The sequence below is a fragment of the Physeter macrocephalus genome, chromosome 21 (assembly GCF_002837175.3).
Source record: "Physeter macrocephalus isolate SW-GA chromosome 21, ASM283717v5, whole genome shotgun sequence".
In the NCBI taxonomy this organism is placed as follows: Eukaryota; Metazoa; Chordata; class Mammalia; order Artiodactyla; family Physeteridae; genus Physeter; species Physeter macrocephalus.
The window spans coordinates 36,597,434-36,624,294 of record NC_041234.1 but is presented as its reverse complement, the minus strand read 5'-3'; the positions used below and the strand labels follow the sequence as shown (position 1 = coordinate 36,624,294).

The 26,861-nt window shown below is 37.0% G+C and overlaps 1 protein-coding gene across 2 annotated transcripts in view; it reads right to left on the bottom strand.

Annotated features, from left to right (window-relative positions):
- KLF8 (KLF transcription factor 8) overlaps positions 1–26,861 on the bottom strand; it is a 370,714-nt gene that overhangs the window by 11,534 nt on the left and 332,319 nt on the right. Inside the window, exons 3-6 of one of the 2 annotated variants that reach the window (XM_024117400.2) lie at positions 22,730–23,294; positions 19,992–20,097; positions 19,226–19,365; positions 18,419–18,549 (exon numbers count right to left, since the gene is read on the bottom strand). In XM_024117400.2, coding sequence (XP_023973168.1) covers positions 18,446–18,549; positions 19,226–19,365; positions 19,992–20,097; positions 22,730–23,294 — 915 coding nt within the window. In that variant the 3' untranslated portion in view covers positions 18,419–18,445. Of the gene's footprint in view, positions 1–18,418; positions 18,550–19,225; positions 19,366–19,991; positions 20,098–22,729; positions 23,295–26,861 lie in introns of those variants that run through there. The other variant, XM_024117399.1, reaches the window with a different exon arrangement.

Genomic DNA, 26,861 nt, shown 5'->3' with positions numbered 1-26,861 from the left:
AAGCAGCAGAATACACTTTCTTCTCAAGTGCATGTGGAACATTCTGCAGGATAGACCACACCCTGGGTCACAAATGAAGCCTTGGTAAATTTAAGAAAATTGAAATGATATCAAGCATCTTTTCCAACCACAATGCTATGAGATTAAAAATCAATTACAGGAAAAAAAACTGTAAAAAACACAAACACATGGAGGGTAAACAATATGCTACTAAATAAGCAATGAATCACTGAAGAAATCAAAGAGGAAATCAAAAAATACCTGGAAACAAATGACAATGGAAACATGATGACCCAAAACCTATGGGATGCAGCAAAAGCAGTTTTAAGAGGGAAGATAATAGCAATACAATCCTACCTCAAGAAACGAGAAAAATCGCAAATAAACAATCTGACCTTACACCTAAAGCAACTAGAGAAAGAAGAACAAACAAAACGCAAGCTTAGAGGAAAGAAATCATAAAGACCAGAGCAGAAATAAATGAAATAGAGAGAAAGAAAATAGCAAATATCAATAAAACCAAAAGGTAGTTCTTTGAGAAGATAAACAAAATTGATAAAACTTTATCCAGACTCACCAAGAAAAAAAAGGGAGATAATTTAAACCAATAAAATTGGAAATAAAAAGGGAGAAGTTACAACTGGCACCACAGAAATACAAAGGATCATAACATACTGCTACAAGCAACTATATGCCTATAAAATGGACAACCTGAAAGAAATGGACAAATTCTTAGAAAGGTAAAACCTTCCATGACTGAACCAGGAAGAAATAGGAAGTATGAACAGACCAATCACAAGTAATGAAATTGAAACTGTGATTAAAAATCTTCCAACAAGCCAAAGTCCAGGACCAGATGGCTTCACAGGCGAATTTTACCAAACGTTTAGATAAGAAACACTTTCCTCCCCAAACTCTTCCAAAATTGCAGGGAAAGGAACATTCCCAAGCTCATTCTATGAGGCCAATATTACCCTGATACCAAAACCAGACAGAGATATCACAAAAAAAGAAAATTACAGGCCAATATCACTGATGAACATAGACGCAAAAATCCTCAAAAAAAATACAAGCAAACAGAATCCAACAACATATTAAAAGAATCATACACCCTGATCAAGTGGGATTCATCCCAGAGATGCAAGGATTCTTCAATATACACAAAACAATCAGTGTGATACACCATATCAACAAACTGATGAATAAAACCCATATGATCATCTCAATAGATTCAGAAAAAGCTTTTGACAAAATTCAACAACGATTTATGATAAAAACTCTCCAGAAAGTGAGCATAGAGGGAAACTATCTCAACATAATAAAGACCATATGTGACCAACCCATAGCAAACATCATTCTCAATGGTGAAAAACTGAAATCATTTCCTCTAAGATCAAGAACAAGACAAGGATGTCCACTCTCACCATTATTATTCATCTTAGTTTTGGAAGTCTGAGCCATGGAAATCAGAGAAGAAAAATAAATAGAAGAAATCCAAACTGGAAAAGAAGTAAAAATGCCACTGTTTGCAGATGACATGATGCTATACATAGAAAATACTAAAGATGCCACCAGAAAATTTCTAGAGCTAATCAATGAATTTGGTAAAGTTGCAGGTTGCAAAACTGATACACAAAAGTCTCTTGCATCCCTATACACTAACAATGAAAGATCAAAAAGAGAAAACAATCCCATTTACCATTACAGCCAAAAGAATAAAATACTTAGGAATAAACCTACCTAAGGAGACAAAAGACCTGTCCTCAGAAAACTTTAAGATACTGATGAAAGAAATCAAAGACGGCACAGAGATGGAGATATATAAGATATTCTTGGTTTGGAAAAATCAATATTGTTAAAATGACTATACTACTCAAAGCAATCTACAGATTCAGTGCAATTCTTGTAAATTACCAAGGACATTTTTCACAGAATTAGAACAAAAATTTTTACAGTTTGTATGGAAATACAAAAGAGCACAAATAGCCAAAGCAATCTTGAGAAAGAAAAACAGATCTGGAGGAATCTGGTTCCCTGTCTTCAGACTATACTACAAAGCTACAGTAATCACGGCAGTATGGTATTGGTGCAAAAACAGTAATATAGATCAAGGGAATAGGATATAAAGCCAAGAGATAAACCCATGGACCTATGGTCACCTAATCTATGGCAAAGGAGGCAAGAATAAACAATCGAGAAAAGACAGTCTCTTCAATAAATGGTGCTGGGAAAACTGGACAGCTACATGTAAAAGAATGAAATTAGAACACTCCCTAACACCATACAGAAAAATAAACTCAAAATGGATTAAAGACCTGAATGTCAGGCTGGACACTATAAAAGTTTTAGAAGAAAATATAGGCAGAACACTCTTTGACATGAATTGCAGCATGACCTTTATTCATCTACCTCCTAGAGTAATGAAAATAAAAAGAAAAATAAACAAATGGGATCTAATTTAACTTAAAAACTTTTGCATAACAAAGGAAACATTAAAAAAAAAAACGAAAAGACAACCCACAGAATGGGAGAAAATATTTTCAAATGTAACAACTGACAAGAGATTAATCTCCAAAATATACAAACAGGTCATAGAGCTCAATATCAAAAAAAAAAAACCAAATAACCCAAACAAAAAAATGGGCAGAAGATCTAAATAGACATTTATCTAAAGAAGACATACAAATGGCCAAAATGCACATTAAAAAAGATGCTCAACATCAGTAATTATTAGAGAAATGCAAATCAAAACTATAATGAGGTATCAACTCACACCATTCAGAATGGCCATCATCAAAACATCTACAAACAATAAATGCTGGAGAGGATGTGGAGAAAAGATAAACCTCCTACACTGTTGGTGGGAATGTAAATTGGTACAGACAGTATGAGAACAGTACAGAGATTCCTTATAAAACTACCATATGACCCAGCAATCCCACTCCTGGGCATATACCCAGAGAAAACCATAATTCAAAAAGATACATGCACCCCAATATTCATTGAAGCAGTATTTACAATAACCATGACATGGAAGCAACCTAAATGTCTTTCATAAGAGGACTGGATAAAGAAGATGTGGTACATATATGCAATGGAATATTACTCAGTCATTAAAAATAATAAAATAATGTTATTTGTAGCAACATGGATGGACCTGGAGATTATCACACTAAGTGAAGTAAGTCAGAGAAAGACAAATATTATATTACATCACTTATATGCAGAATCAAAAAAAATGATACAAATGAACTTATTTACAAAACAGGAACAGACACACAGACTTAGAGAATAAACTTTTGGTTGTTAAGGGGAAAAGGTAGCAGGGAGGGATAGTTAAGGAGTTTGGGATTGACATGTACACACTGCTTTATTTTAAAAATAATTATAATACATTATTAGAAGTAGTGTTCAAAGCATTACTAATAAAATGCTAAATGAACTTGCAAAAAGAACAGATGAACACATTAGAATTTCACAAGAAACTAGAAAATATTTTAAAAAACAGTCAGGACTGAAGAATATAAAAACTGAAATTAAAAATTCACTAGAAAAAAATAACAGCAGACTAGGTGATACAGAAAAATGCATAAGTGATCTGCAAGGTAGAATAATGGAAATCACCCAATCAGGACAGCAAAAAGAAAAACAATTTTTAAAAATTAAGGTAGTTTAAGGGACCTTTGAGACAATATCAAATGTTCTAACATTCACATTATAGGGCTTCCAGAAGGGGAAAAGAGAGAGAAAGTGTTAAAAATGAATATGATGAAATTGCAGCTGAAAACTTCCCAAATATAAAGAAGGAAACAGATATCCAGGTACAGAAAGCACAGAGAGTCCTAAACAAGATGAATGCAAAGAGACCCATACCAAGACATTTCATAATGAAAATGGCAAAAATTAAACACAAAGAGAGAATTCTAAATGCAGCAAGTAGGGGATTGATCAAGATGGAGGAGTAAGAGGACATCGAGCTCATTTTCCCCATGAACACAGCAAAAATTTAACTATACATGGAACAAGTCACATAGAAAGCTAGCCGAAAACTGGCAGAAAGACTCCTATACAACCAAGGCTGTTAGAAAGATCCACATGAAATGTGGTAGGAAGGAAAGAAAAGTGATTGGGTCAGGATCTGTGCCCCTGGGAGGGGCCTCAGAAGGAAGGGGAGAATGCACAGGCAGACACCAGCCCTTAGAAATGAGCCATGAGAGCCACAGATTGGGCACCCATCTCCTGGACTCCTGAGCGGTGGAGATGAGCTCACTTGGTTGGTTAGAAGAATGATTGGACTAACAGGAGGGCTGTGGGAAGCCTGGACTTCACTAGTGATAAGCACGTGTGTATGCTGGCTTGCCTCTGAGGCAGGATGGAGAGAAGACTGATCTAATGGTTGCCAGGTTTCCATGGCCTTCTCTGTATGCATCTCAGCCTGACCCCAGCAAATGCTTTGGTCTGCTCACTTCTTGTCACAGCGCCGCACTGGATCTAGGGTTGCCATGACCAGGAAGAAGACTTGGCTGTAGAATGCAGAGGACACTGATTCCCAGAGGAGAGCCTGTGTAGAGTGGTGGTAGCTATTGTTGGTGCTTACTCAAGCAGTGCATCAGATGTAGCCCAAAACTCTGACAGCGGCTGCTCTACTACAGCTCATGTCCTGTATATGCTGAGAATCCCCACAGGACTCCCACCTGCCCTGCATTATGATTCCACAACTGGGTGGGTGCAGCAGAAGCTGGGGACTAAATCAGCTGTGAGGGACAAAGGGGACTTCCATCCAATGCTGTGTCTGAGCCAAGCAAGGCAAACAATTGTGGGTGCCTCCACAGGCAGTAAAATGGAGATAGCTTCAAACTCTGTCTGTAGCTGACACGAACCTAGAGCTTGCACAGTCACAATGCTTCAGCATTCTGCCCCACTGGTGCAAGGACCCCAATCCTGGGAGAAGGGAAACCACACACTTAAACAGAGACAGCTCAGGCCTGACCCTCAGGGCTTCTGCTCCAGCAACATGGGATCAGACCCCACCCCTGATAGGGCCATGATGGCTACTGAGCAGAGGGGAAGTTCTACCTGACACCCAGCTCCATCTCTAGCTTCTCCATCTCCAGCCCCACCAAAGTGATAGCTGCCAGCACACCCTGGGGAAAGAAATGACTTGCAACCACATCAAATCCAGCTCTCCAAGCAAAGGCATTGGGCACACACATTCTGTACAGGGCACTCCCACATAAGAACACCCCTTCAAGAAAGTAATAGGTAACTGTTTCACCTAAATTAATAGAGACAGAGAAATTTAAGCAAAATGAAAAGGCAGAGGAACTGCTCTCAATCAAAAGAGCAAGAGAATATACCTGAAAAAAAAAGAATAATGAAAAAGAAATAATTTGACAAATAAACAATTCAAAGCATTGGTAACAAAAATGTTAAGTAAATTAGGGAAGAATATAGATGAACACAGTAAAAATTTTAACAAGTAGAAAACATTTAAACATCCCCATTCAGAAATGAAGAATTAAATAAGTGAAATAAAAAACACACTAGAAGGAATGAATAGCAAATTAAGGGATACATAAGAACACATAAGTGATCTTGAAGGTAGAATAATGGAAATCACCCAATCAGAACAGCAAAAAGAAAAACAAATTAAAAAATAAAAACAGTGTAAGATATCTGGGATAACATTAAGCATACCAACATTCACATTATAGGGGTCTCAGAAGAAGAGAGAGAGAAGGGGATTGAAGATGTATTTGAGTAAATTATGGCTGAAAACTTCCCAAACTTAAAGATGGAAACAGATATACAGTACAGGAAGCACAGAGGGTACCAAACTAGATTAACCCAAACAGATCTACACCAAGACATACCGTATTTTTACAAATAACAAAAGTTAAAGACAGAATTATACAGGAATCAATAGAAAAACAAAGTCATATACAAGGGAACATCCATAAGACTATCAGCTAATTTCTCTGTAGAAACTTTGTAGGCAAGAAGGGAATGGTATAATATATTCAAAGTGTTGAAAGGGAAAAAAGCCCTGCAACCTATGATACTCTACCCAGCAAGATTATCATTCAGAATCAGAGATATAAAGAACTTCTCAGACAAGAAAAAACTAAAAGTGTTCATCAATACTAAATCTACCATAAGAGAAATGTTAAAGGGTCTTCTCTAAGTGGAAAAGAAGTAAGAATCTATTGTAAAGGGAAAATTCCACCAGGAAAGGCAAATATATAGTAAGGATTGAAGATCAACCAATTAAGTACGGCAGTACAAAGATTAAAAAAACAACAAATTATAAAAGCAACTATAACTACATAAACATTTAAGAGATAACCATGAAGATGCAAAATATGATGTCAAAAAAACCGAAATGTCGGGGAGGGAAGTAAAAAATGCAGATTTTTTAGAATGTGTTTGAACTTAAATGACTATGAGTTTAAAAGAGTAGATATAGTTATAGATCAACATATATGAACCCCATGCTAACCACAAATCAAATCCCTATGTTAGAGACCCAAAAAATAAAAATAAGGGAATACAATAATACTTCTTAAAAAAAATGCTATACATAGAAAATACTAAAGATGCCACCAGAAAATTTCTAGAGCTAATCAATGAATTTGGTAAAGTTGCAGGTTGCAAAACTGATACACAAAAGTCTCTTGCATCCCTATACACTAACAATGAAAGATCAAAAAGAGAAAACAATCCCATTTACCATTACAGCCAAAAGAATAAAATACTTAGGAATAAACCTACCTAAGGAGACAAAAGACCTGTCCTCAGAAAACTTTAAGATACTGATGAAAGAAATCAAAGACGGCACAGAGATGGAGATATATAAGATATTCTTGGTTTGGAAAAATCAATATTGTTAAAATGACTATACTACTCAAAGCAATCTACAGATTCAGTGCAATTCTTGTAAATTACCAAGGACATTTTTCACAGAATTAGAACAAAAATTTTTACAGTTTGTATGGAAATACAAAAGAGCACAAATAGCCAAAGCAATCTTGAGAAAGAAAAACAGATCTGGAGGAATCTGGTTCCCTGTCTTCAGACTATACTACAAAGCTACAGTAATCACGGCAGTATGGTATTGGTGCAAAAACAGTAATATAGATCAAGGGAATAGGATATAAAGCCAAGAGATAAACCCATGGACCTATGGTCACCTAATCTATGGCAAAGGAGGCAAGAATAAACAATCGAGAAAAGACAGTCTCTTCAATAAATGGTGCTGGGAAAACTGGACAGCTACATGTAAAAGAATGAAATTAGAACACTCCCTAACACCATACAGAAAAATAAACTCAAAATGGATTAAAGACCTGAATGTCAGGCTGGACACTATAAAAGTTTTAGAAGAAAATATAGGCAGAACACTCTTTGACATGAATTGCAGCATGACCTTTATTCATCTACCTCCTAGAGTAATGAAAATAAAAAGAAAAATAAACAAATGGGATCTAATTTAACTTAAAAACTTTTGCATAACAAAGGAAACATTAAAAAAAAAAACGAAAAGACAACCCACAGAATGGGAGAAAATATTTTCAAATGTAACAACTGACAAGAGATTAATCTCCAAAATATACAAACAGGTCATAGAGCTCAATATCAAAAAAAAAAAAACCAAATAACCCAAACAAAAAAATGGGCAGAAGATCTAAATAGACATTTATCTAAAGAAGACATACAAATGGCCAAAATGCACATTAAAAAAGATGCTCAACATCAGTAATTATTAGAGAAATGCAAATCAAAACTATAATGAGGTATCAACTCACACCATTCAGAATGGCCATCATCAAAACATCTACAAACAATAAATGCTGGAGAGGATGTGGAGAAAAGATAAACCTCCTACACTGTTGGTGGGAATGTAAATTGGTACAGACAGTATGAGAACAGTACAGAGATTCCTTATAAAACTACCATATGACCCAGCAATCCCACTCCTGGGCATATACCCAGAGAAAACCATAATTCAAAAAGATACATGCACCCCAATATTCATTGAAGCAGTATTTACAATAACCATGACATGGAAGCAACCTAAATGTCTTTCATAAGAGGACTGGATAAAGAAGATGTGGTACATATATGCAATGGAATATTACTCAGTCATTAAAAATAATAAAATAATGTTATTTGTAGCAACATGGATGGACCTGGAGATTATCACACTAAGTGAAGTAAGTCAGAGAAAGACAAATATTATATTACATCACTTATATGCAGAATCAAAAAAAATGATACAAATGAACTTATTTACAAAACAGGAACAGACACACAGACTTAGAGAATAAACTTTTGGTTGTTAAGGGGAAAAGGTAGCAGGGAGGGATAGTTAAGGAGTTTGGGATTGACATGTACACACTGCTTTATTTTAAAAATAATTATAATACATTATTAGAAGTAGTGTTCAAAGCATTACTAATAAAATGCTAAATGAACTTGCAAAAAGAACAGATGAACACATTAGAATTTCACAAGAAACTAGAAAATATTTTAAAAAACAGTCAGGACTGAAGAATATAAAAACTGAAATTAAAAATTCACTAGAAAAAAATAACAGCAGACTAGGTGATACAGAAAAATGCATAAGTGATCTGCAAGGTAGAATAATGGAAATCACCCAATCAGGACAGCAAAAAGAAAAACAATTTTTAAAAATTAAGGTAGTTTAAGGGACCTTTGAGACAATATCAAATGTTCTAACATTCACATTATAGGGCTTCCAGAAGGGGAAAAGAGAGAGAAAGTGTTAAAAATGAATATGATGAAATTGCAGCTGAAAACTTCCCAAATATAAAGAAGGAAACAGATATCCAGGTACAGAAAGCACAGAGAGTCCTAAACAAGATGAATGCAAAGAGACCCATACCAAGACATTTCATAATGAAAATGGCAAAAATTAAACACAAAGAGAGAATTCTAAATGCAGCAAGTAGGGGATTGATCAAGATGGAGGAGTAAGAGGACATCGAGCTCATTTTCCCCATGAACACAGCAAAAATTTAACTATACATGGAACAAGTCACATAGAAAGCTAGCCGAAAACTGGCAGAAAGACTCCTATACAACCAAGGCTGTTAGAAAGATCCACATGAAATGTGGTAGGAAGGAAAGAAAAGTGATTGGGTCAGGATCTGTGCCCCTGGGAGGGGCCTCAGAAGGAAGGGGAGAATGCACAGGCAGACACCAGCCCTTAGAAATGAGCCATGAGAGCCACAGATTGGGCACCCATCTCCTGGACTCCTGAGCGGTGGAGATGAGCTCACTTGGTTGGTTAGAAGAATGATTGGACTAACAGGAGGGCTGTGGGAAGCCTGGACTTCACTAGTGATAAGCACGTGTGTATGCTGGCTTGCCTCTGAGGCAGGATGGAGAGAAGACTGATCTAATGGTTGCCAGGTTTCCATGGCCTTCTCTGTATGCATCTCAGCCTGACCCCAGCAAATGCTTTGGTCTGCTCACTTCTTGTCACAGCGCCGCACTGGATCTAGGGTTGCCATGACCAGGAAGAAGACTTGGCTGTAGAATGCAGAGGACACTGATTCCCAGAGGAGAGCCTGTGTAGAGTGGTGGTAGCTATTGTTGGTGCTTACTCAAGCAGTGCATCAGATGTAGCCCAAAACTCTGACAGCGGCTGCTCTACTACAGCTCATGTCCTGTATATGCTGAGAATCCCCACAGGACTCCCACCTGCCCTGCATTATGATTCCACAACTGGGTGGGTGCAGCAGAAGCTGGGGACTAAATCAGCTGTGAGGGACAAAGGGGACTTCCATCCAATGCTGTGTCTGAGCCAAGCAAGGCAAACAATTGTGGGTGCCTCCACAGGCAGTAAAATGGAGATAGCTTCAAACTCTGTCTGTAGCTGACACGAACCTAGAGCTTGCACAGTCACAATGCTTCAGCATTCTGCCCCACTGGTGCAAGGACCCCAATCCTGGGAGAAGGGAAACCACACACTTAAACAGAGACAGCTCAGGCCTGACCCTCAGGGCTTCTGCTCCAGCAACATGGGATCAGACCCCACCCCTGATAGGGCCATGATGGCTACTGAGCAGAGGGGAAGTTCTACCTGACACCCAGCTCCATCTCTAGCTTCTCCATCTCCAGCCCCACCAAAGTGATAGCTGCCAGCACACCCTGGGGAAAGAAATGACTTGCAACCACATCAAATCCAGCTCTCCAAGCAAAGGCATTGGGCACACACATTCTGTACAGGGCACTCCCACATAAGAACACCCCTTCAAGAAAGTAATAGGTAACTGTTTCACCTAAATTAATAGAGACAGAGAAATTTAAGCAAAATGAAAAGGCAGAGGAACTGCTCTCAATCAAAAGAGCAAGAGAATATACCTGAAAAAAAAAGAATAATGAAAAAGAAATAATTTGACAAATAAACAATTCAAAGCATTGGTAACAAAAATGTTAAGTAAATTAGGGAAGAATATAGATGAACACAGTAAAAATTTTAACAAGTAGAAAACATTTAAACATCCCCATTCAGAAATGAAGAATTAAATAAGTGAAATAAAAAACACACTAGAAGGAATGAATAGCAAATTAAGGGATACATAAGAACACATAAGTGATCTTGAAGGTAGAATAATGGAAATCACCCAATCAGAACAGCAAAAAGAAAAACAAATTAAAAAATAAAAACAGTGTAAGATATCTGGGATAACATTAAGCATACCAACATTCACATTATAGGGGTCTCAGAAGAAGAGAGAGAGAAGGGGATTGAAGATGTATTTGAGTAAATTATGGCTGAAAACTTCCCAAACTTAAAGATGGAAACAGATATACAGTACAGGAAGCACAGAGGGTACCAAACTAGATTAACCCAAACAGATCTACACCAAGACATACCGTATTTTTACAAATAACAAAAGTTAAAGACAGAATTATACAGGAATCAATAGAAAAACAAAGTCATATACAAGGGAACATCCATAAGACTATCAGCTAATTTCTCTGTAGAAACTTTGTAGGCAAGAAGGGAATGGTATAATATATTCAAAGTGTTGAAAGGGAAAAAAGCCCTGCAACCTATGATACTCTACCCAGCAAGATTATCATTCAGAATCAGAGATATAAAGAACTTCTCAGACAAGAAAAAACTAAAAGTGTTCATCAATACTAAATCTACCATAAGAGAAATGTTAAAGGGTCTTCTCTAAGTGGAAAAGAAGTAAGAATCTATTGTAAAGGGAAAATTCCACCAGGAAAGGCAAATATATAGTAAGGATTGAAGATCAACCAATTAAGTACGGCAGTACAAAGATTAAAAAAACAACAAATTATAAAAGCAACTATAACTACATAAACATTTAAGAGATAACCATGAAGATGCAAAATATGATGTCAAAAAAACCGAAATGTCGGGGAGGGAAGTAAAAAATGCAGATTTTTTAGAATGTGTTTGAACTTAAATGACTATGAGTTTAAAAGAGTAGATATAGTTATAGATCAACATATATGAACCCCATGCTAACCACAAATCAAATCCCTATGTTAGAGACCCAAAAAATAAAAATAAGGGAATACAATAATACTTCTTAAAAAAAATCATCAAACTACAAGGGAAGAAAAACAGAAGAAGTGAACAGAGAAGAGCTACAAAAACAAACAGAAAACAAGTAATAAAATGGGAATAAGTACATACCTATCAATAACTACTTCAGATGTCAATGGACTAAATGCTCCAATAAAAAAATATGGTGACTGAATACCAAAACAAGACCCATGTGTATGCTGCTTACAAGAGACTCACTTCAGAGTTAAACACACACACAGACGGAAACTGAGGGGTTGGAAAAAGATATTTCATACAAATGGAATAAATATGAAAGTAGAGGTAGCAATACTCAAAGACAAAATAGACTTTAAAACAAAGGCCCTAACCAAAGACAAACAAAGGCATTATATAATGATAAAGGAATCAATACAAGTAGATGATATTTTGTTAACATATAAGAACCCAATATGGGAGCACCTAAATACATAAAACAAAATGACAATAATTCAATAATAGTAGGGGACTTTAACACTCCACTTATAGCAATTGACAGACCATTTGTACAGAAAATCAATAAGGCAACAGTGGTCTTAAATGACACAGTAGTCCAGTTGGACTTAATAGATATCTATAGGACATTTGATCACAAAACAGCAAATTACACATTTTTTTCAAGTGCACATGGACCATTCTCCAGGATAGATCACATGCTAGGCCACAAAAGAAGCCTCAATAAATTTAAGAGGATAGAAATAATATCATGTACTTTTTCCCAACAACAATGGTATAAAACTAGAAATCAATTACAAGAAGAAAAATGGGAAAAGCACAAACACATGGAGACCAAACAACAGGCTTCTACAAAAACCAATGGTTCAATGAAGAAATCAAGGAGGAAATCAGAAATTACCTCCAGGTAAATGAAAATGGAAACACAACTTTCCCAAATTTATGGAATGCAGCAAAAGCAGTTCTAAGAGGGAAGTTTTGTCAACACAGGCCTACCAGAAGAAACAAGAAAAATCTCAAAAAAACAATCTAAACTTCCATCTAAAGGAATTAGAAAAAGATGAACAAAGAAATCCCAAAGTCAGCGGAAGAAAGGAAATCATAAAGATCAGTGAGGAAATAAATAACATGGAGACCAAACATAAACAAAAACAAAACAATAGAAATGGTCAACGAAACTAAGACCTAGTTTTTTTGAGAAGATAAACAAAATTGATCAATCTTTAGGCAGGCTCATCAAAAAGAAAAGAGAGAGGATACAAATAAACAAAACGAAAGAGGAGGAAATAACAATGAATTACACAGAGATACAAAAAATTAAAAGAGAAAACTATCAACAGTTATATGTCAACAAAATGGAAAACCTAGAAGAAATGGACAAACAAATTTCTAGAAACATACAACCTTCCAAAACTGAACTAGAAAGCAATAGACAACCTAGTCAGACTGATCACTAGTAGTGAAATTAAATTTGTTACCAAAAAAACAAAAAAAAAATTCCAGCAAACAAAAGTTCAAGGTCTGTTGGATTCAAAGGGAAATTCTACCAAACATTTAAAGAAGAGTTAGAGTTGCCCTGGTGGTGCAGTGGTTAAGAATCTGCCTGCCAACGTAGGGGGCATGGGTTTGAGCCCTGGTCTGGGAAGATCCCACATGCCATAGAGCAACTAAGCCCATGCACCACAACTACTCAGCCTGCACTCTAGAGCCCATGAGCCACAACTCCTAAGCCCATGTGCTGCAACTACTGAAGCCCATGTGCCTAGAGCCCATGCTCTGCAACAAGAGAAACCACTGCAATGAGAAGCCTGTGCACCACAATGAAGAGTAGCCCCTGCTCACTGCAACTAGAGAAAGCCCGCATGCAAGCAATGAAGACCCAATGCAGCCAAAAATAAAATGAGTAAAATAAATTTTAAAAAAATAAAGAAGAGTTAATACCTATTCTTCTCAAACCATACAAAGAAATTGTAGAGTATGGAGTATTCCCAAATTCATTATACGAGGCCACCATTACCCTGATACCAAAACCAGAAAAAGAAACTATAAAATGAAAATTATGCATCAATATCTCTGATGAATATAAATGTAAAAATCCGGAACAAAATATTAGCAAACTGAATCCAACAGTACATAAAAAGGATCTATGATCAAGTGGGACTTATTCCAGGGTTGCAAGAATGGTTCAATATTTGCAAATCAATCAAAACAGATTAACAAAAAGAAGAATAAAAATCATGAGATCATCTCAATAAGCACTGAAGAAGCACTTGACAAAATTCAGCATCTATTTATAATAAAAACTCTCAAAAAGTGAGCATAGAGGGAATATACCTCACCATAGTAAAGGCAAGCCTACAGTTAACATCATACTCAATGATGAAAAGATGAAAGCTTTTTCTCTAATACAGTGGTCCCCAACCTTTTTGGCACTAGGGACCAGTTTCATGGAAGACAATTTTTCCATGTACTGGGGTGGTGGAGATGGTTTCGGGATGATTCAAGTGCATTACATTTATTGTGCACTTTATTTCTATTATTATAACATTGTAATATATAATGAAATAATTATACAACTCACCATAATGCAGAATCAGTAGGAGCCCTGAGCTTGTTTTCACTTGCCACTCATTGATAGGGTTTTGATATGAGTCTGCAAGCAATTGATTTATTATGGTCTCTGTGCAGTCAAACCATTCTGCTAATGATAATCTGTATTTGCAGCCACTCCCCAGCACTAGCATCATTGCCTCAGCTCCACCTCAGATCATCAGGCATTAGATTCTCATAAGGAGTGTGCAACCTAGACCCCTCATATGCACAGTTCACAGTAGGGTTCGTGCTTCTATGAGACTCTAAGGCCACCACTGATCTGACAGGAGGAGGAGCTCAGGCAGTAATGAGAGTGATGGGGAGCAGCTGTAAATACAGATGAAGCTTCACTCGCTTGCCCACCGCTTGCCTCCTGCTGTGCAGCTTGGTTCCTAACAGGCCACAGACCAGTACTGGTCAGTGGCCCAGGGGTGGGGACCCCTGCTCTAATACAAAGAACAAGACTAGGATGCCCATTATTGCCACTTTTACTCAACATAATATTGGAAGTTCATGTTAGAGAAGTTAAAAAAGAAAAAGAAATAAAAGGCATCCAAACTGGAAGGGAGGAAGTAAAACTGTCACTATTTGCAGATGACATAGAAAACCTGAGGTTTATACCAAAAAGCTATTAGAACTGATAAAGGATTTCAGTAAAGTTACAGGATACAAGATTAATATACAGAAATCTGTATATTTTCTATACACTAATAATGAACTAGAAGAAATATAAATTAAGGAAACCATCCCATTTACAATCACATCAAAAAGAATAAAATACCTAGGAATAAACTTAACCAAGGAGATGAAAGACCTATACTCTAAAATTCTAAAACATTGATAAAGAAATTTGAAAATAATACAAAAAATGGAAAGATATTCCATGTTCTTGGATTTGAAGAATTAATATTGTTAAAATATCCATACCACCCAAAGCAATCTACAGATTTAATGCAATCCCTATCCAAATACCCATGGCATTTTTCACCAATCTAGAACTAGTAATCCTAAAATTTATATGGAACCACAAAAGACCCTGAATAGCAAAAGCAATCATCAGAAAAAAAGAACGAAATTGAAAGTGTCATGCTCCCTGACTTTAGACTATACTACAAAGCTACAGTAATCCAAACAGATTGGTACTGGCACAAAAACAGACACATATATCAGTGGAACAGAACAGAGAGCCCAGAAATTAACCCATATACATATAGCAAATTAATCTATGACAAAGGACACAAAAATGTTCAATGAGGAAAAGACAGTCTCTTCAGTAAGTGGTGCTGGGAAAACTGGACAGTTACATATAAAAGAATGAAATAAAGCATTTTCTAACACCATATAAAAAATAAAATCAAAATGTATTAAAGACCTAAATTTAATACCATAAACCATAAAACCTCTAGAAGAAAGCATGGGGGGACACTCTTTGACATAATTTGTAGCAATTTTTTTTTTTTGATCTGTCTCCCCAGGCAAAGGAAACAAAACAAAAATAAATTGATGGGACCTAATTAAACTTAGCAGCTTTTGCACAGCCAAGGAAACCATCTACAAAATGAAAAGGCAACCTACTGAATGGGAGAAAATATCTTCAAACAGTATGTCCAATAAGGTGTAAAATCATATATATATATATATATATATATATATATATATGTATATATACAGCTCATGAAAACTTCATATAAAAAGAGAAGAACCTAATGAAAAAATGGGTAGAAGACCTGCAGAGACATTTTTCCGAAGACATACACATGGCCAACAGGCACATGAAAAAAATGCTCAACATCGCTAAACATCAGGGAAATGCAAATCAAAACCATAATGAGGTATCACCTCACACATTTCAGAATGGCTAATGTCAAAATGCCTACAAATAACAAATGTTGGATAAGATGTGGAGAAAAAGAAACCCTAGTACATTTTTGGTGGGAATGTAAATTGGTGTAACTATTATGGAAAACAATATGGAGGTTTCTCAAAAAACAAAAATAGAACTACCATATGATCCAAGCGATTCCACTTCTGGGTATATATCTGAAGAAACTGAAAATGTTAGTTTGAAAAGACTAGTATTTTCAACGTTGGACTAGCACCCCAACGTTCATAGCAACATTATTTACAATAACCAAAATATGGAAGCAACCTAAGTGTCCATCAACAGAAGAATGGATAGAGAAGTGTATATATACTCAATGAAATATTACTAGGCATAAAAAAGAATGAAATTCTGCCATTTGCAGCAGCTTGGATGGCCCTAAAGAGTATTATGTTTAGTGAAATAAGTCAAACAGAGAAAGACAAATACTTTATGATATCACTTACATGTGGAATCTAAAAAATAATACAAATGAATGTATATGCAAAATAGAAACAGACTCACACATGTAGAACACAAACTTGTGGTTACCAAAGCGGGAAGGGAAGCGGGGAAGGGGTAAATTAGGAGAATGAGATTAAGAGATATAAACTTCTATGTATAAAATATATAAGCAACAAGGATATATTGTATAGCACAGGAAATTATAGCCATTATCTTGTAATAATTTATAATGGAGTATAATCTGCAAAAATACTAAATCACTACGCTGTATACCTGAAAATGATATAATATTGTAAATCCACTATACATCAATAAAAAGATGTGGTACACATACATACACACACACACACACACACACACACACACACACACACACAGTGGAATATTACTCAGCCATAAAAAAGAATAAAATCTTGCCATTTGAAACAAAGTGGATGGACCTGGACAGTATTATGCTTAGTGAAATAAGTCAGACAGAGAAAGACAAATATAAGTTTTCACTTACAATTAGAATCTAAAAGAATAAAACAAATGAATAAATATAACAAAACAGAAAGAGAATCACAGATATAGAGGATAAACTAGTGGTTACCAATGGGAAGAGGAATGGCGGGACAAGCATATAGGGGGAGGGGCAGATCAAAGTAGATGATGAATAGGTACAAACTACTATTTATAAAATAAATAAGATACAAGGATATATTGTACAGCACAGGGAATATAGTTAATATTTTATAATAACTTTAAGTGGACTATAATCTATAAGAAATATTGGATCAGTATGTTGTATACCAGAACTTAATATGTATTGTAAATCAACTATAATTTTAAAAAAAGTGTCAAACTCATTGAAACAGAGTATAGAATCTTGCTAACCAGAGTTTGAGGTGGGGATATGGGGAAATATTGGTCTGGGGTACAAATTTCAGTTCTGCAAGATAAATAAGTCCTAGAAATCTAATGTACAACAATGTGACTGTAGTTAACAATATTGTATACTTGAAATTTGCTAAGAGGATGTGTCTTAGGTGTTCTCATGAGACACACACACATACACACAAGGTAATTTTGTGAGGTGATGGATGGGTTAATCAGTTTGTGGTGAATATTTCAGAATGTATACATATCAAATCACCCATTTTTACATCTTAAATATGAACAATTTTAATTTTCAACTATAAAGTTGGAGGAGAAAAAGAATAAATTAAGACAGAAAGCCTAACTGTGTGGAAGTGAGACTGGAATTGAAAGGATACAAATAATAGCTCACATTTATTGAGAGTTTACTATATGTCAGACAGTATTCTAAGTGCTTAAACTATTACTATTCCCAGATAAGGAAACTGAGGCAAAGAAAGGTGAAGTAACTTCAGCTAATGAGTGGTAGACTGGAATGTCAAATTCAGGCAGTGTAGTTTCACAGTGTATGCTCTTGGCTATTATGTTTACATCCTCAATAAAAGAGCTATTTGAAGAAAGAAATAATAGAACTTTAGAAGCACATAACTGGGGGCAGAGAGAATGTTTAAAATCAATCATTAATTTTGAGCCTGAGTGAATGGGTGATGTTGTTATTAAAAACTGGGGCTTAACTGTATATTAAATGGAAATTGTTGTATCTGTACTTTCTGCTTTGCATGTTGTAAGCTCAAAGGAGATGAAGGGCTGCATTGCATACTAGAGGTGGTATCCAGATAAGCCACAGCCTCATAGCTCTCTGCTGAGAATATCTACCAGAGACAAGGATATCACTCTTTGGAACCCCTCGCAATGTACCCCAATCTTTAGAGTGCAATAAAGCAGGCATTTATTCAGCTGTCTCAGTTCCAAAGAACCTGTAGAATACCAGTAATAGAAAAAAAGTATACCCAGGTTGCATACCAAGGTTGGGTTCTATACAAACTCTAATACAGTATATGTTTACAAGAAAAGAGGTCCCCTTCCTAGTCCAGGGTGTCCAAATCTCACTTTTGAGCTGGAGATGATTGGGGATGAGAAGTCTTCAAGGATAGGGTGCAAACTGATGACTGAAAAGCTATTTCTGGCCCATAGGCAGGTTTCTTTGAATCTATGTTGTTATAAAATTTGTTTAATTACATACCAACATTCAAAATTTAAGATGTTTCACATAAAAATCATGATTGTTTTTAATTTGGGAGATTTGGTAATACTTATTTGGAGGTGAGTGATAGTACTCCTTCAGATGGGGCAGTTTGCTCACTCCCCCAGCCCCCGCCCTCAGCCCCCAGGTCTGCTTTACTTGTTCTTTCTAATGTCCACCTTTCATTTCTAATGAGAACAAAGATATGTTATAGGTTGGTAAATGAAGTTTAGCTCCAAAAGCCTGCTTTAATTTCACTGTACTTTTCAATACTCAATAAAACTTGTGGGGCTCTGGTAGCAAGGGATGGAGTCTTATCTGCCTTAATCTTCTTATAAATGTTATGACTTCCCAATTAGAAAGACCTATTGGTGCTCAATGGGAATGATAACTATTCAGAAGACACCAGGTTTAGTGTTTTCTTAGGCTGGTTTCATGAAAGCTACCATAGAGCAGAAACAAGACATAGGGGTAAAAGCCATGAATGGAACCTGTGCCCATGAGTATAAACAGATCAACCTTTGTTTCAAGACTTTCTTCTCTTCTTGCCTCTCAGAGACTGTGTGTGTGTGTGTGTGTGTGTGTGTGTGTGTGTGTGTGTGTGTGTGTGTGTGTGTTGGGGGTAGGGTGGAGATGGGCAGACCTGTATGGATTCTTCGGTGGGCTTTCAGGTGAGAGCTTTTGGTGTACACTTTGCTGCATCCCGCAAAATCACACTGGTGAATCCGTCTTCTCTTCAAGTCAAGGGATTCTTCTCCCTGCATTTGGCTCATTGCTGCTGGTCTGAGCAAAGAAAGAGAGATAAGGCCAAATAGTGATTTTAAGGTGGAGGCTAAATAAATGGACTTACATATAATGGGATCACCTCATACATGCATTTAATTTATGCAAATTTAATACCCCCCCCCAATAATTGAAATAGCTCAAGCAAGTCCCTCAACTAAGCCATTCTGCTCAGTAAATGCAGGTCCCAGAAGGTGGTAATGTTTCTTTGGGTGGTTTCTGTTCCCAAGCAGTATGAGCATTTCACTCTAATAAGCTTCATTCTTAGGTTTAAAGAAATGTATTTTTCATCCAACATGGTTGCTAAAACACAAGCCAATGATAAGGTTGCTTTAAACTTACTATAAACTTACTATAAAGTACAGTTGCAACTGTACTTTATAGGAAATTTGTAAATTTTCCAAGCGTAAAAACTGATGATCTACAATTAAAACATTACTGTGTCATAACATCCATGTCCATGCACATGTGTGCATACAAGCTCATACCTTCACTGAAAAGGCAGTTTACCTATATTTTGTTGTCCTCGAATTCGTACTATTGTGTCTGAGAATTTGTTCCACTTTTACCACAGACACACACATATATACACAGTGACAGACCTGAAGTAAAGATAAAGTACTTACTCTTGTACCTGAATACCCTGTAAGGCTGAGGATCCACTCTCAATTGTACTCTCCTCACTGTCACTTGGGATCTCCAGTGGAGACATGGAGGTGGGGTCAACTTTAACTAAAAGCAAAGAAAAGGAGCAGTGTGGGCTACAAATATATGAGCCTCTAATCATTTTCAGGATTCCCAATTTGGCCCACGATGAAAAGTAGCAGCAAGATAGAGAAATAAAGAAAAAGCAAAGATGGAAGAAGTATATTTGTATGGAAGGAAGAGGAGAGCATTAAAAATTTTAGAAGAGCAGGATAAAGAAATTCCTTTGAGGGAAGGGTAGTGTGGAGCATTCTTACTAGAATGAGCTTCTCTAGGATAGTGAGTAAGATAAGATAGTGGGTTTCTCTAGGATAAGGTCTGGGTATGATTCAACTCCCTATCTCGAGGACCCAAGACAGTGTCTTTTGAAAAGTCAGGTTCAATTTGTATTTGTTGAATCAAACTCTAAGTAGTTACATGGCTGTCCTCAGATCAATGCCCAGGCTCATGCCAGAGGTGAGAACATCCCCTTTGGCTTTTGTGTTCCTTAATGGAAACGAGTCATTGAGATGAGACACATAATGAGTGTCTAGTAGGTGCTTGATACATGTTAGCGTCCTTCCCTTCCACCTATGTTGGCAGAAGCCCTTAAATATTTATTGTCAACCAATGGTGTTTCTGACGCCTAACAAAACTCAGTCAGATGGTAAGACATCTCCTGGATCTAGTGAAAGCCTCAAAATTGCTATATAGAAGAAACTTAAGGGTGGCAATGAAGTTGGGGATGGGGAGTATTTGGCTAGCACAGTCACCTCCATACATTGTGTATCATTCACTAAAATGTTTTAAGCATATATCTGTTTTGTGTCTCTGCATGCATATGTGCGTGCTTATGATATAAATGTACTAGCATCCTAAAATTTTGTGTACATTATGAAAAATAAACAAAAAAACATGTAAAGGGAGAGACCATGCAAATAGAAGTTTTGATGCTTTCTTTTTGTGCTCCAAATACTTTGTGCAATACCCCCTTTGACCCCCACCAAGGTGTAAGCATACCATTTGGAGACCACTGTGCTAATGGTCTTAGCTTGAAACTGCATTGAACACTTTTACAGTTTATTCCATTTATTTAAAATGGTTCTGATGGACTGATGGATATTATGGTGGGGGGGAATTCAAAGCCCATCAAACCATCCCTTGCTGTTACCACTGCCTTGATATCAGCAAATTCTCACACAAAGAATTTTATTTTCCCATTTCCTGTTTTGTTTGGCTCTCTCCCTATATGAAAGTTGATAATTGTATTTTAAATAACCCCCTCAGGGGATCTCACAAACAAGATTGTTATGAATACTTATCATTACCACAATTAACCACTAATCGATAACGGCATTTTTATTCAAAAGAACGCGGAGGAGTCTCAGCAACTTGATGCTTAGTATGTCATTCTCCTACATTTAGTGATGGAAAGATCACAAGACATTGAATTTTAAAGGTAGAAAGCTCTTAGAAAGATTTTTTTTACACTGAGCTGAAATCTGGTTCCTAGTCATTTCCACCCACATATCCCCCCCTTGGTCTTTTTAATTCATGCTAAACATTTATCAGCTCCTTTCTGACATGGGTTTTAGTCCTCTCACCATCTTAATCTTTCTCCTCTGATTATACTCCAATTTCCCAACATGCTTCCTAAAGCTGAACGTCCAAAACTGGTTGTAATTCTACAGATGTGGTGAAGGTAAATATCTTGAACCACTTCAAGAAGCCATATAATTTTCTTTCATCATTCTCTTTTACAAACTAGATATGTCTCTAGGAGGGTAACTGGGTGGCTGGGGGATAGTGGTGAAAGGGAAATAAACATACCTTTCTGAATTCTGAACTCATTTTAAAAATAAGTAAAAGGTAAGATTACAGCATATGAACTGTATCCTGGAAAAATTTTCAAGTTTGTTCATCACATTATCTGTTACAAGACAACTACTATCTACCACTGTGCTCTCTGGAGATGCACAAAGAAAAATAAGATGGAGTCTTGTCCTCGAGCAATTTACAATTCATTTGGGAAGAATGCCCATACATTTGTGATACAGGCATGTAAAAAGTAACATGGAAGGTGATAGATGCCAAATGAGGTGGAACACCAGAAAGATGGCAAAATTTCAAAGAAGACTATTTTACCTGTAAGGAAGAGAAAAGGTACAGTGCTGGGAGAGGCTGGGAGATAAGGCTGGCTATGTACGTAGGGCTAGAAACATTCTCAACTTTTCTACCAAAGCATTCCTAATGGCATAGAAGACTAAACACATCTTCCTGGAAAGTCCCAGTGTAGGTGCTTTAGTAGCTTAAAACTAGTTTTGAAGTTCATGTTTTAAAATATTATTCAAATGTTATATTTTGCTCTTTAATAAAATCATATTTTAAAAATATAAAATGTTTTAAATTACTTACTGTCAAATAATATAGAGGTTCCAGGCAGATACATAGTATTTCACTCAAAGATATGTATACCCCAGTTTGAGAAATATGGGCTAAATGAAAAAGATTCTTTGTACACTTGTAAGCATCGAAGAGCCATGATAAAAACAGTATTTATGAAAAATTGCTCTTAAAGCTGTAAGCAATAATAATTGGAAAAGAAATAGGAGATGGGATATTTAAAAAGGGAATAGATGAAGGAAGGTAAGGTCCAGCAAAGGGGCAGATTGATGCTCACCTGATCCAGCATTTTTGCCATCTCCTCCAATGAGTGGGACTGTAATGGCTGCAGGGCTCCCATCTGCAGGCAAAGTAGTATACACCATGGGCAGCGACTGCACCATCACTGGGATGGCCTTCAGGCTACCCATCTTATTTGGCAGATTGACTGAGGGGATGGTGTGAATCACATGTAAGATCTGCTGGCCACCAGTGCCCTGAGAGGAGGCCAGGATAGAGCCTGGAGTCAGAACAGTAGGGATGTTTGCTGAAGTGCCTGTGTCTGATGTTGAAGTGGATACTACAAGAGTCTGGGAAGCAGACTGTGGCTTGGGAGGACGTATTGGAGCTTGCAGCATACTGGCAGGCTGAAGAGGAGACTTTGGCTTGTGAAAGGAGAGGTCAACTGGTTCCACCTGGGGCAGGTTGAAATCATTAGCCAGAAGTTCTTCTGGGGGCTCAATCTTGATGTCATTTAACAGTGCTGGGTTCTCCATGGGGTTGGCATCCAGGAGTGGTGGAGATGTCATATTACCTCTGTCTGCTGCCTTAAGAGAATCTCTAATTTTAACAGGGCCAGTGACCTAAAATAAATACATAAACAAATGAGAGGTGCATACAGTGAGTGTTAGTACCCTGAAGAAGAGAGATGTGAGCAATGAAAGAAAGAAATCTCTATTCTGTTGTCATGGACAGAATATACAGGGAGTTGAGAAAAATGAGGCAAGAGGAAAAAGTAAAACAAGAGTAAAGAGGAAAAAAGGGGGAAATTTGATTGAGTACCAGCATCAGGCACTGTATAAGGCAATTGATACAAATTATTTCATTTAAACTTTACAATAATTCTGCAAGATTAATTAGAATCAACACATCTGAGTATCCACTATTAGTACTGTGTTAAGCCCAGTGAGGGCACAAATGAATAAGGTATAGCCACGAAGTACATACTAACATACCAACTACAATGATAGAATAACATGAGTAGCTTATAAGTCATACCATAATAAGTGATGAAGCAGATATACAAGCAAGGTATTTTAGGAAAAGAAAAGGGAATGATTCATTCTGTCTAGAAGATCAGGGAAGGTTTCAAGGAGGAAGTGATATTTCACATGAGTCTTAGAGAATTAATAGAAGTTCTGTAAGAAGAGAAAGGGTAAAAAAAAATTCCATCTATAGAGACATAGTAACAGACAATATGCTTAGGGAATAATGATGCAGTACAGTCAGTTGTATTAAATGCAAAATCTATCTGTGCAACTTTTAAATTTAAAAATACTAATTAAGGAACTTCCCTGGTGGCCCAGTGGTTAAGACTTTGTGCTTCCAATGCAGGGGGCACAGGTTTGATTCCTGGTTGGGGAATTAAGATCCCACATGCCTCATGGCCAAAAAATAAATACTAATTAAATGATCACTTTATAAGTAATATATAAAATAACATAAAACATCAGCCTAACTACAATTTTTCTGAGTTCCATGAATTCAAAGATCAAGGATATCCCCAATTAAAAAATGGGTAGAAGGGAACAATCGTCAACAAGAAGACACTGGAACTCACCAAAAAAGATACCCCACTTCCAAAGACAAAGGAGAAGCCCCAGTGAGACAGTAGGAGGGGCACAATCACAATAAAATCAAATCCCATAGTTGCTGGATGTGTGACTAACAAGCCAGAGAACATTTATACCACAGAAGTCCACCCACTGGAATGGAGGTTCTGAGCCCCACGTCAGGCTTCCCAACCTGGGGGTCTGGTAAGAGGAGGAGGACTTCCTAGAGAATCAGACTTTGAAGGCTAGTGGGATTTGATTGCAGGACTTCGACAGGACTGGGGGAAAGAGAGACTCCACTCTTGGAGGGCACACAAAGTGTGGTGTGTGCATTGGGACCCAAACGAGGGAGCAGTGACCCCATGGGAGACTGAATCAGACCTGCATGCTGGTGTTGGAGGGTCTCCTGCAGAGGCAGGGGGTGGCTGTGTCTCACTGTGAGGACAAGGACACTGGCAGCAGAAGTTCTGGGAAGTACTCCTTGGTGTGAGCCCTCACAGAGTCCTTCATTAGCCCCACCAAAGAGTCCGGGAAGGCTCCACTGTTGGGTGGCCTAAGCCCAAACCACCAACAGGGAGGGAACCCAGCTCCACCCATCAGCAGACAAGTAGGATAAAGTTTTACTGAGCTCTACCTACCAGAGCAACAGCCAGCTCTACCCACCACCAGTCCCTTCCATCAGGAAACTTGCACAAGCCTCTTAGATACCCTCATCCGCCAGAGAGCAGACAGTGGAAGCAAAAAAACTACAGTCCTGCAGCCTGTGGAACAAAAACCACATTCACAGAAAGATAGACAAAATGAAAAGGCAGAGGACTATGTACCAGATGAAGGAACAATATAAAACCCCAGAAAAACAACTCAATGAAGTGGAGATAGGCAACCTTCCAGAAAAAGAATTCAAAATAATGATAGAGAAGATGATCCAGGACTGCGGAAAAAGAATGGAGGCAAAGATAGAGAAGATGCAAGAAATGTTTAACGAAGAATTAAAGAACAAATAAACAGAGATGAAAAATACAATAACTGAAATGAAAAATACACTAGAAAGAATCAATAGCAGGATAACTGAGGCAGAAGAATGGATAACTGACCTGGAAGAGAGAATGGAGGAATTCACTGCTGTGGAACAGAATAAAGAAAAAAGAATGAAAAGAAATGAAGACAGCCTAAGAGACCTCTGGGACAACATAAAATGCAACAACATTTGCATTATAGGGGTCCCATAAGGAGAAGAGAGAGAGAAGGACCTGAGAAAATATTTGAAGAGATAATAGTCAAAAACTTCCCTAATGTGGGAAGGAAATAGGCACCCAAGCCCAGGAGGTGCACAGAGTCCCATACAGGATAAACCCAAGGAGAAACAGGCTGAGACACATAGTAATCAAATTGGCAAAAATTAAAGACAAAGAAAAATTATTGCAAGCAGCAAGGCAAAAATGACAAATAACATACAAGGTAACTTCCATGAGGTTAACATACAAGGGAACTCCCATAAGGTTAGCGGATGATTTCTCAGTGGAAACTCTACAAGCCAGAGGGAATGGCATGACACATTTAAAGTGAAGAAAGGGAAGAATCTACAACCAAGATTACTCTACCCGGCAAGGATCTCATTCAGATTTGATGGAGAAATCAAAAGCTTTACAGACAAGCAAAAACTAAGAGAATTCAGCACCACCAAACCAGCTCTACAAAAAATGCTAAAGGAACTTCTCTAAGTGGGAAAAACAAGAGAAGAAAAGGACCTACAAAAACAAACCCAAAACAATTAACAAAATGGTAATAGGAACATACTTATAGATAATTACCTTAAACGTGAATGGATTAAATGCTCCAACCAAAATACACAGGCTCGTTGAATGGATACAAAAACAAGACACATATATATGCTGTCTACCAGAGACCCACTTCAGACATAGGGACACATACAGAATGAAAGTGAGGGGATGGAAAAAGATATTCCATGGAAATATCAACAGAAACCAGGAGTAGCAATTCTCATATCAGACAAAACAGAATTTAAAGTAAAGAATGTTACAAGAGAAAAGGAAGGATACTACATAATGATCAAGGGAGCACTCCAAGAAGATATAACAATTATGAATATATATGCACCCAATATAGGAGCACATCAATACATAAGACAACTGCTAACAGCTATTAAAGAGGAAATTGACAATAACACAATAATAGTGGGCGACATTAACACCTAACTAACAGCAATGGACAGATCATCCAAACAGAAAATTAATAAGGAAACATAAGCTTTAAATGACACATAGACTCGATAGATTTAATTGATATTTATAGGACATTCCACCCAAAAACAGCAGATTACACTTTCTTCTCAAGTGTGCATGGAACATTCTCCAGGATAGATCACACCTTGGGTCACACATGAAGCCTCAGTAAATTTAAGAAAATTGAAATCATATCAAGCATCTTTTCTGACCACAACGCTATGAGATTAGAAATCAGTTACAGGAAAAAAAAAAACGTAAAAAACACAAACACATGGAGTCTAAACAATACGTTACTATATAACCAAGAGATCACTGAAGAAATACAAGAGGAAATCAAAAACTACCTAGAGAC